This window comes from Chiroxiphia lanceolata, chromosome 5, assembly GCF_009829145.1.
Source record: "Chiroxiphia lanceolata isolate bChiLan1 chromosome 5, bChiLan1.pri, whole genome shotgun sequence".
Taxonomy (NCBI): Eukaryota; Metazoa; Chordata; class Aves; order Passeriformes; family Pipridae; genus Chiroxiphia; species Chiroxiphia lanceolata.
Window position 1 is genome coordinate 53,030,316 of NC_045641.1, and position 13,083 is coordinate 53,043,398.

The window sequence follows — 13,083 nt, forward strand, 5'->3', positions numbered from 1 at the left end:
AAGGAAGCAAGCTGCAGTGGTCATGTATCTGCCAGATTTGCCAGAGAGCAAAGCTAGACAATGTTTGTATTTAATTTGCCAGAAGACTTTAAATGAAACCTCCTGCCTGAATGTTGGTCTTCTGAACAGTGTTTCTTCTGGGTTCCACCTCTTTCTTCTATCACTTCTAGTTCATGTTATCCTCTAACCATAACCTCTGACCTGCAACTTGTCTGTTGCTCTAAAAATGACCCAGTCAAGTTTTCTTAGGAAGTGCTCCACAGCTTAACAGAGAAGCAAAACTGAGCTAAGTGCTGCCGTCTAGCAGAATATGAAATATTTGCACCAGGGAGAGGAAATGTGCTCTTCATCCCTGGGAGTAATGGCTAAGCTTTCCTAGGAAGAGACTGTCGTGAGTGGGGCACTGGGAGGGCTTGTCTTTGATATAAATCCAGCCTGAGTCCCTGTAAAAGGTTTATTTCCATTTGGAATATGGGCCGGGCTCCATTTATTAGCCATCCCAAATACTGTCTCATGTCTGTATTTACTTACATTACATCGAGTTTTTTTGACTGTGCTGACTGATTCCATGTCTTCATGGGCAGGACACTATGTAGTAAACATTGACAAGGGCAGCAGTAAGCAAGGCAGGTTCACAGATGGCCCAGGACTGTCCCTAGTCCAAGCACTGGGGTGTAATTAACTGCTGATGTTTTTTGTCATCATAGTCTGAGTCTCCAAAAGATATTTTGTAGACCAAATTTGTTTCCTAGTGGAATCATACAAAATGTGCTATTCAATTCCATGTTGCAGTAACCTGGACAGCCACTGCTCCATGTGTGGGCACTGTTGACCTCTGTGGGGTCAGGGACAGGCACATGTTCCTGACACCTTGCCCTGCATCATTTAGTTTCTTCCTGACCAGTGGAAAGATGACACTACAAGATCAGTCAGCAACACATGAGTGACCAAGACATAGTGAGTAATGTGGAAGATGACGGTAAAATAAGCTGCAGGTTAACTCAAACCTGGTGGAAGAAATTGGTTTTCACAAACCTCAGTGGTGTTTAAATTACAAAACTTAATGGTATCACTGCATTTGAGAGCTTAGCAGAATTTAAAAAATACAGAATATAGATTAATAAAAGCTCGTTGGTATTGCCATACTGGATCAGACCTGAGGGCCATTCAGGTTAGAGTAAGTTTTGACAGTGTCAAGTGCTAGACCAGAGGAAGGTGCAAGAAATCGTAGCTCTTAATGGTTTAATATTTATTTCAAGAACTCAAACTAAGATTTACCAATGTGTAATTGGAATTTCCATACTTATGTACGGACATGGATGTTCATCCAGGGAAGGCTGTCCATACCTCAGAAAGCAGTTGCTTAGACTCTTGGAGATGGTGTTAGATAGTCACCTGAGCCTGACTTTGAATATAAATGCCACCTTCAGTTTATAACTGAGATACCACTCACTAGAAATAAGGAGACCTCTGATATATAGCATGAGTAAAAACTGTACTGGAATATTGCCCTGATTTGTAGCAGCCACGCTTTTTAAATGAGAATGCTGACGAATTACACTTCAGACCAAAAGCTGTAAGAATTTAGATAGTGGGGAAAAAACTTGCCTACTGTAAAACTCTGGAAGCTAAATAAGCTTGATAAATTTTATTTCTCAAACTGTAGGTTAGTCTTTGACTTGTTTGTGGTCATTAAGTACCTATATGAAGAGTGGACTTGCCTTAGTAAAGAGTAATTTAGTCTAGGAGTATAAATATATAGAGGATTCACAGGTTCAAAGCCGCAGCAGATAAAAGACTAGGTACAAGGCAACAGGGAGCTTTGGGGGTTTGGAGTGGTTTTTTGGTTCTTTTTACAGCACAGTCAACTGTTGGTACACCTAAATGATATGCTGGCTGCTTTACAAAACCAGCATAATTCTTTTTCCCGTGGATGTGTTTTAGCTCAGTTAGTGTGTTTTTTGCAGATGACGCAGATTTGATGGGCTGCTGGACTGCTTTATGTTTCTGGTCAGGCTACATTACCAGAATGGCCTCTGTGGTTCTCAAATGATGGAATTCTCTCAGGTTTTTATGAGCATTAAGAAGCAACAAATATGGATATTCTAGCATATAAACAAACCTTGCTAAATTTCAACCCTGCGAGTTGATGTCAGTCAAGTCCTAACTAAAGGAGAGATGGAGGATGCACGTGTGCTTGGTTATTTTGATCCAGGAAGTCTTACTCTTACCTGTTATTAGTGTTCCTTGCAGTTTTCTCTGGAGAGCTGATGCTAGCATTTCTTGCTGACAGAAATAGTGGCCTGATCCAATGTGGTAATGCTTATATTCATCCAACTGATTGTGTTCGGAATAACTGTTAAAACTGCTAACCTGTTCATAAACCAAGTCACTTCCTCTGTCATGCGTTTGCCTTTCCTGCAGGAGCAGGTGGAGTATCACTGCTAAAACACTCCTGGTCCTAGATAGAGAACCCAGCAATGTAAGTCACTGCCCCAGGAGCCAAATTCTTTGTTATGTGGTTGTAAAAATTTAGCTTCAACAAACATGATCTTATGGCCTGCTTCTCCCTGCTGAAGTGGCTCCCCTCTTCCTCTAACAAGGGTCTCTATCTTCATACCTGCTCCCAGCGCTCTTGGAGACTACAGTAACTTTGTCCATTGGGAATGGAGTGTACTTTTCCTGGGGAAGACAGCAAGACTAAATTATTCAAGCAGTAGCTAACATGGCAAGATTTTTTTTTTAATTTTATTTTATTTTTTAGTAATAGCATGCAGAATTTTGGCGAGATCTGCTGGGCTTTTTTGCGTGTGTGTGCCTTACAATAGGTGGGTGTCTGAGGGTGGCAGGCTCTTGGCAGCATTTCACATTTCATCTGATAAGTAAAAAATAATAGTCAAAAGAATAGCTAGTGTTCCATACCTTCTTTTTCCTTAATGCTATGGGTAAGTCATACACATCAGATCCATGAACATCACAGATGGTGGGGCTAATGCTTTTTAAAGCCTTGAGCAAGTTTGTGCAGAGCTATTGAGAGGACGAAGCAGGAGGAAATTCCTCAGTATGTGAAGCACACGCTGAACTCAAATTGGGTGGGGGGCATACCCTCTCTTCCTTCCTCATCCTTCCCCAACCCCTGTCCCCAGAGCGAGCTGCATAGTCTTAAGCTAGTGAATGCTCTGGTAAGAGCAGCTCTTTGGGAACCCCAGGCTCTGTTTAACAGTTTTCCTGCTTGAAGTTCTGAGAGAAAGAAAACTATGGCTTAAAGCAGAAAAAGCACCATCCCATGGAAACCCTTCCAGTTGCTCCTTTCTGCTATGGAATAGGTTGTTACTACCAGGGACTCCCACTGCACCTTTCAATTCTCGGACCTTGGACCAGTCACCTAACCTTTTTAGCTCATTATCTCTGCTTGTGAAAGCAATGCATTGTGGGTATTTTTGGTTTTTTCTTTTCAATTACATTTCTCTGTGTTTACTTTGATCAGAATTGATTGACTTGTTTTCCTGAGGTGTTGCATCGGTTCTTTAAGATGCTGAATAATAATACTTTGCATGCTTGTGTGATCAGCCAAATCTTATCGCATGTCTAATGTGCAGGGTAAAAGCAGGTGATGTATGGATGTCAGAAACAAAGTCATGCAGCCCTGTGAAGCCTGAAATATGTAATCAGGCACAAGTCTCTGAACCACACTTCCTGACATAGGTGATTCCAGTCCCCGTGGGATGCCTTCTGAGGGGCTCCTCAATTTCACAAACCCACTTCAGGAAGCCAATGTTTCCACGTGTTTAGGGGGTAACTAAAATCATTCCAGGAAAATAACCAAGAGTGGAGGTTTCTAAACCCTTGTTTCTCTTCTTCAGGACATCAGATCTTTTTGAGTCTATATTTATTGTACAAGATGGTGGTTCCCCTCCCTCTCTCCTTCGCATACTGTCTCCCCCTCTGCCCGCCCCTTCCCCCTTTGCATGCCATGGAAGATGACTTGGAGCCGTCTAGCGTGCGTGCGCACACACATTCTCTTGCTGATTTGCTCCTGCCAAAAGCCCAGGTTGTGGATTCATACATCACCTGCCTGTGTAAAACGCATGTGCATGCTGCCGTCCTCAATAACCGGAATGTGTTTTCTGTTCTTTTGTTTTTTGTTTTTTTGTTTTTTTGTTTTTGTGTGGATTTTCTGCAGTGTGGTTTACCAGGACGGATTTTACGGTGCTGACCTCTATGTAAGTACACACACCGGAGCCTTCTCGTCCCCAACCCCTGACAAGCCAGCCTTTTTTTTTTTTGTTTTCTTTTTCTTTTGGTTTGTTTGTTTGGTTTGGTTTGTTTTTTTAAATATCATTTACTTTCATTTTCTTCTTCCTTGTGGATATATATATATTTATATATTTAGGAATGCAAGCATGCTTCTCTGTCACTGCGCTTGCCCCTGGGTGCAAGACCTAAGCCTTTGGGTTTCCTGATCATTGCCAGGGTCAGTTCACTGGGTGTCCTGTCCCCCACACGCACACTGGTACTAATCAGCCTGAGAGATGACTAGCAAATTAAAATTTCTCTCAACACTTCTCTCATAATTTGAATATAAAAATAACAGGACTGGTTTAGCCTCAGACCTTCCCTTTCCTTCTCCCCCTTCACCCTCCCCTTTCTTTTCCCTCTTGGGGCCCTTTCAGGTTTGATTTGTGCAGCCCACACTAAACTGAGCAAGCTGTATGTTTAAAAATGTTCATGTGCCACTGGGATGTGGAGATTTTCCCTTTGGGGAAGACACTGGGACTGATTAAAAATGGAGACTGAGATGCTAGAGTGAAAACTGACATCTGATTTTGCTAGTAGAAATGGTACCTAAATAGGCCAGATTCTCTCATCTCTTTGGGGAATTGTAGAGTACAAATATGTTTAGATGTTCGGTTACAAGAGTCAGCAGCCTCCTCCTGTCTGGGAATTAGCTGTAATACCATGGGAGACTTCGTCCTGTCATTGTCTTTGTCCTACCCAGTCAGTCTGTATTGCAAATCTCCAGGGCATCTCTGTTTACCTAGGTGGGTTGTAGATGGAGGTATTCGAACTGGCCAGTGAGAAAAGTGGGAGGGGGAGAGCTGTTGCAGAGCAGGAATATGCCTTTCAAAGCAAATACGTTCAGGTTCACTACTGCCATTGCAACTTGTGGCCTGCCTAGCTCTAGTGGAGTTTGCTTTTGTGATATTGTAGGTCATAGCTCTTCGGAGCTGGGGAAGTTTTGTACTGGGTAGTGGCACAGTTATCAGCATGAATTTCACGTTCCCATTCCTTTGAAGGTGCTATTCCTGACATTTATAAAGAGGATCCTGGGGTTAGACTCAGGATAATGGATGGAACTAACTTTTGGATTTTGTGGGCTTATGTAGAGGATCAAGTCTCGTAGAGGTGCTTTTCCCAGGCCAGGTACACTAGTTGGAAGATGTGCTCTCTGAGCATAGAGATACTGGGTGCATTTCTTCATTCTTACGTATACTATTATGTGTGCAGTCCTTTAAAAATTGATCTGCCTAGTCAAGTGTTTCTTTATAAAACTGTGTCAAAGACAACAGAAGATTCTGGGTTTTCCTGCTTCACGCCTAAAACACTAGCTTTACCCACCACTGACTTTGCTACAGCAAGTAACCAAGAAAATGATTGATGCTTAGTGCCTCTTCCCTCAGTGTGGTGTATAAGAGTCTGCCACATTGAAAGGAAAGACTGGCCAGGGTTACTCCCTGCTTCTTTTGAGAAAGCTCCTTCAGAGCTTCTGTTGCAGGTGGGGAGAGAGGCTTAACATGTTTTAAGGACAGAGACTTCAGTAATGAAGAATACCCGTAACGACTTGGTACTGCAGTGCACTACCATCACGTAACACAAAAGCAAGCCCCCAAGTCAGGTTAGAACCATTAGGTGGACTTCTGATGACTGCTGTTGGTGGCTATGGTCTCTCTGTCAGAAAGCAGGCTGATAGAAGAGGGAACTCCATCAAGGTAGATGGTGGTGCTTTTTCCTATGTTATTGCTGCTCAAAGCCCTCCAGTGGAACTCAGGAAAAAGTTGTCATAATCCAAACTTGAAATTGCCTTTCCAAACAATTTCTTTGTCACAGGTGGAATGATTGCGATGTCCCTGTGCCCCACTGATTTGTCGTGCTTTTCACTGCAGTGCTTCCATCCCTCTGGTTGGTGTGATAGACTTGTCCAGATTCTGGAAGAGATGGCAGAGGATACTTCAGTTAGGACTGGGGGGAAGTTAAATTGAGGTTCTCTTAGGACGTCTGAGCCCATAGGGTTGTGTGAAGGAAGGGTAGAAAAAGGAGCTAAGCTGGCAGGGAGTGGTTAGTCATAGACAAGATGAAAGGGAAGTGTCCCAAGTTTGGGCTGCTTTTTCTGCATATATGCTACGCACCAATTTCTCATTTTCCTCCTCCTCCTTTTCCTCACTCCTTTTTTCTTTCCTGGGGCAACCATCCTGCTAGCCATTTCTTCTATGAAGAAGGCATTCCATCTGTTGTTGGATGCGTCCCACTCTGGCAAGACACCTGAATTGATAAAACAACCTGCCCCAGGATGCAGAGGGCTTCATTTTGGATCATAAGAAAGGTTATCTTTCTTCTACAATGGGGTCAATCTGGGTGGTGGGGGGGAAACCCAAACAAACCCACCCATGCGAAGACTGCTCCTGCCTGTGAAAAGCGTGCTTGCATCCACTGGAAAGAAAAGGCTGGTGAGCCCCGCTGCGGGCTGTTTGTATGATTGTTTCTTTCCACAGCTGTGTTTTTTTGAACTGCTCTTCCTGTGTTCTGTTATAGAATAGTCTTACAGGAACCAATCATTAGCGCTAAAATACCTCAGGTAGGAGTGCCAGTGTGACCTGCCAACCAATCAGATTGTGGATTGCAGTGGAACAAACTGAATTATACTAACCATTCCAGCACCACATTAGAGATGGGAACAGAGGCTTTTTTAGGGCAGCGCAGACTCACGTGTGATCCAAGCCCCCGCTGTAGCAGGGTGGCGTGTGTCCAGATTTCATACTGAGTGGCATTTCATTCAAAATAAAAAAACCCAAACCAAAACAACAAAAACTAAAAAAAACCCAACAAAACATAAATTCAGTGGAAGGGTTAACAAGGTCATGCTTGTCCCATTACCATGTTAGAAGCACCTGCTGCAATGGACACCGTTGTCCTGTCACCTCTTTTAATTCATTCATGCTCATTCCTGGTGCACATATGCCACCCTTCTAATACAGAAATACCAGAAGGGATTCTAGCCCTTTCTGCTTCTTAAATTCTGTTATATGGCAGTTTGGGGGTGGAGAAGACACATTTGAGAGATGACAAATAGAAGATCCTAAAATTGGGCTCGCTGCCTAAACTTGGCAGGTGGTCGAACGTATCTAACTGGTACCATGAGTTACACGTTTCTCCAGGGTTATGTGTATGCTTGTGCCTTAGGGGTATTAAGGCTCTTTGAAGTAAAGAGGGCCAGCAACATACTTTTTGTGTGCCTGTCTAAGGCAGGAAGGGGAAAAAAAGAAAAAGGGAGGCTTATACCATAGGATACACTGGCATAGTAAGCTGTAGTGTTGGATTTCCTCCCGCTCTCTTTGGATTGATCACCTAATATGGACCTGAAGCGTGGAAGAGAAGATGGACTTATTTTGAGCTGAATTGCATTGTGCTCATTTATTTACATTAACACGCTCAGTAATTGGAATGCTGCTTTAGTTGGGATTGCAGCTTCCTGTGTATGTTGTTCTTCCATGTTTGTATTATTTCAGAGAATATAAGACAGTACTGAAAAAGCTGTCATCTAACATTAAAGAAGGAATTTAAAAAAAAAAATTGCTTTGTTGATGAGCCAAGGACAGTAACATTGCAGAAGAGTCATTTTGAATTTGGGCTTTTGTGAATACCTGACTAATACAGGCAGTTAGGTCTGAAGGCTCAAGTGCTACATGGGGAAAGGGTTCAGCATAGTCCCAGCAACACTGGCCAGATAGCCAGAGAAAGAGAACTTTGAATTAATATAAGCAACATCTAGGCTTGTGTTCCTCTCTCACATGTTCCCCGGACAATCCAAAAGTCTGTATAATCTTGATTTACACAGTCCTTTTGGTTGTTACTGCCCAGTAAAAATGCATAAGCCTTCTCATTAGTTCCTGTTTCCTTGTGGAGGCAGTGGTTAAACTGTCCCAGTGATGGAAAGGTCTCTGACTTAACATCATTGCAAGTAGCTCAGACAGATTCATCTCTTTTGAGATGAGGCTAAAGATTTTAAAAACCTGAACCTAGGTGGGTAACCTGTCCCTGTGGAATCAAATAGATGGGAGTGGGAGTTTGCATGGCTGTCCTGGGTTTCAGGTACTCTGTCCCTCAGTGGTGTCTTCTGTTGCAGTTTGGCTGTGTGGCACTGGAGGAAAGTGGTGAAGTTAGCAAGGACCTTTTTTTTTTTTTTCAAATAATTATTTATTTAATTGGGAAACGGGATTGTTCCTCTTTATTGCAGATGCTCTACTCTGTTATAGTTTATATTTCCTGGAGTACCTGAAGCGAGTGGCACCAGAAATAGGGGTTTTAAGGACTGTGCAACTGAGGTTACGGATGAGCTCTGCATATCAGTTAAAACTTCTGTGTGAACAGGAATAGCGAGAGAAAATATCTGGTGCATTGGACAAACTGAGCAGGGCTTTAGATGCATTTATGGAATTGTGTAGGTGGGCACTGGGTTATGGAGAACAGGAGCATCAGCTGGATGAGGCAACCTGTACAGTGTCTGCTTTACTCTGTACAGGTCCCAGAGCTTGGTGAAAGGATTTATGAAATAATGAATAATAGTTGTAATAGTTCCTCCTCTTTCCTTCACCCTGTTTTGGTGTATTTGGACCTGCTGGTCATGCTAAATACATCCCTGTGTCAGAAATCTCCCAGCTGTCCCCACTCATTGCTCCTATGACAGGAATGCACCATGGCCATTATAATCCCCATTTTTGGTTTTATTTGAAGTACACATAAGTAGACTTTGCAGATCGCTTTGAACTGAGCAGGTCTGCCTGTACGTGTGTACCTCTATCCTGAGATTTTTTTTTTGTTTTTTTTTTTCCTTTTTTAAATAACCAGTAGCTTCAATTTTGCATCAGTGCATGGTTAAAAAGCAATACACGTCAGCTATTTCTTAACTTCATTTCTCCAATGAATTATTTCTCCTGTTTTTTTTTTTTCTTTTTGTTTGTTGTGCAGTTGACTGAAGAAATGTTAACATCCCGCTCTAAATCTCTCAGTGGAGTCTCTGTTCCCTTCTCTGATATAACAGATGGGTTATTGCTTGTTATAATTATTAACATTGTGGTGTGGGACAGGGCTAGGGTGGGAGCCATTCTGGGGGGCGAGGGCGGGAGGCTGCGGGAGTCGTTAAGGTTGGAATGTTAACTCCAGTGGTGACTGACTGTTTCCGTAATAGCAGGTTGTTGTGGCTGCACGCTCTAGTACTTGAGGCTGTGTACTTCACTGAGCTTGTGGTAGAGCCTAGGGCGAACTGCTGTCCCAAGAGAATGCTGGGATGGATAGAACTAGCCAATATGAGTCTGAACGTGGTGACTTTGCTGGTTGTTCTAGCTCCAGATGTCAGCATGCTTAGTTTTTAATTTTGATTAATAAATGTTACACCATTCCCCCCCCCCCGATTCCAACCCTTCTTTTCTTCTTCTTTTTTTTCTTTTTTTGTTTTGGTTTGGTTTGTTTTTGTTTCGTTTTCCTTTATGAGAGACATGAGTTAAAAGATAATTACATGATAAGCCTTTTTGGTTTCAAACTGCATCTTGCTGTCATGTTCACAGTATGTGCCAGGCACATTTGAAGTGGCTTCTGATCAGAAATGTGACTGGCAAGTGTGGGGTAGGGTGGGAATCAGAGTGCATGCTTAAGTCAGCTGCCCTGCAGAGAGTGGTGCCAGGAGAAAGTGCCTCTTAGCTGTGCCCAAGTAACAGATCAAGGGTTCAGGAAGCTGATAAACCTAAGGGAATAACTCTGTAACAATGATATGAAGTCTTGTTTTAATTTGGTGAGATTGCTGAAGGTTTGGTTTGGATTAAGGCTGCACCTCATTGCGGTTGCCTCCATCATGTTTTGGAGGTGGAAATAATGGTGCAGTGATACCATGGCAAAACCAAGCTAAGGATCCCCAAACCATCAATCCACAATGCAGAGTTTGAAACAGCCAGGTGAGATTAAAAGGGCAAAACTGCAACGTGACACCTCTTCCAGGTCACGTGGTAATGTTTCACAGGTGTAGATATGGGTTGCTTTTTCTTCTGTTAACTAGAAAATTGAAGAGGCTGCAGGTCCCTCTCCTCTGGAGTAGGAAAGGGTCTGCAAACGTTTTCGATAGCATGTTAGCCTCCATGGGACTAACACAGGCCCCACAAAAGCAACCAAAATTAGTTTAAAATCATTACTTCTAATTTAAAAGCTACCTAGCCCCAAACTGAGCACTGCTGAGCAAACACAGTTCTGTGGTAGAGCTGATCTTGTACTCCTAGTTACATATGTGCAAAGGATATAAAAGTGGTAGAGGTATGTTGAGCTGATTCTGGAGGTGAAGACCATAACTCTGCCTTCTGCTCCTTCAAACCCTGAAATGTCATTTGGAAGAAAAAAAGAAAAGAAAAGGCCAGAAACAATCTGGAATTTTCTTATTTTTTTTTTTTTTAATGACTCGTATTTCAAGCAAGTCAAAGCCATGGTTCATTTACCATTCCCCCTTCCCCTGTAAGTTAACAAAAATGTGTTCAGAAGTGTCCAGTAAGGAAAGACCTAACCAGGGCTTCAGAGTCCCCTTTGCTTCCTGCTGTGCCACCTTTGCCCCTGGTCTGAAAGGTGGCTGGCCTTGACCCTTCAGTGCTGCAGGGTGTGCAGAGCCTGGGCCAAGCCTTGCTCTGCCCCAGGACCTCCTTGTGGGAGTTCCAGGAGAAGACTCACAGGTCTTTCTCTGAGTCAGGATTCATGTTTTGCCAACATAGCTGTAAGCACATTTTTAGTAGCTGCCTCTGCTCAATGTAAGCCCCTTTGCTACAGTGTGTAGCACAGGCAGAAAAGCAACAGCAGTACAGACTGCTCTGGAATAATTTCCCTTGACCTGTGTCCTTTTCATGTGGAGGGGAAGGTAGAACAGTCCGATTGGCTTCCTTGTCAGTTTGCTTGTTGACAGCCCTGAACCCACTAGGGACTGTCTTCTCTGACCGTCTTTTCCTGACTACTCTTTGGCTTCTCTGGCTATTGAACTTTTGCACATGTGGACTAAATTAAATTCTAGTCTTTTGTGTTTTCCAGGCTTAAAAAAAGAGAGGTTAAAAAATAATAATAAATAAATGCAGGAATTTCTCTTAATGATCCCCTTTCTAAAATACACACTTCACAGAAAATGTCCACCTCTAATTTCTCCAGCTTAAGAGGAAGGGACCATTAAAATTATGTTACATGCAAGATTTCAGGTCTATTCTGGTTTTCAGTTCCTCCATGCCAAATTGCATTTTCTGCAGGGTTATAACCATGCTTAGTCTTCTTCAGTATATTTTTTCTGCTAAACAGGGTAGTGGAAGAGCCTCCCTGGTCCCTCTAAGGAAAGGAATATACATGAGTTAATGGGTGATGCTTGCGATAGACAAGACATGGGAGCTGATGCAGTTTGAAATACTTCCTCTCCTTGTGATGTGTGTGACTTTTATTTAATTTTCTTTTTTTTATGCTCTGCGTGGGTGGACAGGTATCTGTAAAGTCAGTTCTCTTCTCTCCTGCAGGGTGGATACGCAGCCTACAGATATGCACAGCCTGCTACTGCAACAGCAGCCACGGCCGCTGCAGCCGCTGCAGCAGCTTACAGCGATGGGTATGTAAGGGACAGGTGTCCATGGGGGTTAGCTTGCTGTGCTCAGGGATTCAAGGAGCATCGATCCATTACAGAACTTCTACTTCTTTCCCCCATTTTTTGGTCTTTCTTGCACTCGCATGCGCACACATGCATGGACAACCCAACACGAAAGACTTGAATGCACGGTTTGTCTCTACTCCCAGACAGTGTTGCACTCCGGTGTATGTGAGCTGGCACAAATCCTAGCCTCTTCCCTATCCTTGTGATTCTCTGCACAAAGGAGGCAGTGTGGTTACAGCCTCAGAGTCAGAGATCTGGCTTTCCTTGCTCTGTGACTCTGGGCAGGTTGCTTAATCACTGGATGCGTTTCTTTCCCCATCCATAAAGTAAAAATGACTCAGCTCATGCAGTGCTCTAGGATGCTATAACATGCAGCTCTGAATAGATACAAAGGACTGTCATCATCAGAGTGCTTGCCTTAAGATTTTTCATCTCCTGTGCAGTGAGGCCGTGTTTTAATCCTAGCACATGCGAGACCATTAAAGTTTATGCTCTCTTTTCATTATGGAGAATCCCTCACTGCTTTCCATGTAGCAGCTGTTACCGTGCCAGTAGCGCTAGTGCCAGCAGTCACTCTCCTCCCAAATTGCATCACGTGAGGTAAGGGATATACTAGCTGTCATTTCAAAGGCGATGACCTCTTCCCTACAGGTCAAGCTCATGGCTTCTACCATATCCCTCCATGCAGGCCGTTCTCTTGCCCATCTCATACCGATGCATGGCAGCATGCCCATTGGGTCTCTTCACAGAGAGGCTGCCTGCGTGCCTGTGTGTGCATGTGTGCATACATGTGTGTGGAAGGGCATGCTGCTTCTTCCATTACCTGTGGTCAGACAGCTATTTCTCTGCCCCTCCCGAGTGACTTTTTTTTTTTCTTTTTATATCTTTTCTCCCTCTCTTCAGTTATGGCAGGGTGTACACAGCAGATCCTTACCATGCCCTTGCCCCTGCCGCTAGCTACGGAGTTGGCGCTGTGGTAAGTGGGATTTTCTTTCTTGTGCTGTTTCTCATTTCCAGCGTGGGGAACAGCTGTTCACTGGGTACAAGGCAATGAAACTTCACCCAGAAGGACTTTTGTGTTGAGAGAGGAGGTCCTTAGCTGCAGTGCTGGGTTCCCAGTTGTTCTGCATTCATATGTGTGTGTGCACTAGGAA

At 43.4% G+C, this 13,083-nt stretch overlaps 1 protein-coding gene across 7 annotated transcripts in view; it reads left to right on the forward strand.

Moving 5' to 3' along the window:
- RBFOX2 (RNA binding fox-1 homolog 2) overlaps positions 1 to 13,083 on the forward strand; it is a 173,552-nt gene that overhangs the window by 153,176 nt on the left and 7,293 nt on the right. For 2 of the 7 annotated variants that reach the window (XR_004357379.1, XR_004357378.1), the window contains exons 10-12: positions 4,184 to 6,601; positions 6,811 to 6,853; positions 11,799 to 11,839. Coding sequence is in view for 3 of the 7 variants with exons in the window: in XM_032689498.1 (XP_032545389.1) it covers positions 4,184 to 4,223; positions 9,244 to 9,432 (229 nt within the window). In the remaining 4 variants the exon portion in view is untranslated. The other 5 variants (XR_004357380.1, XM_032689497.1, XM_032689499.1 and 2 more) reach the window with 5 other exon arrangements.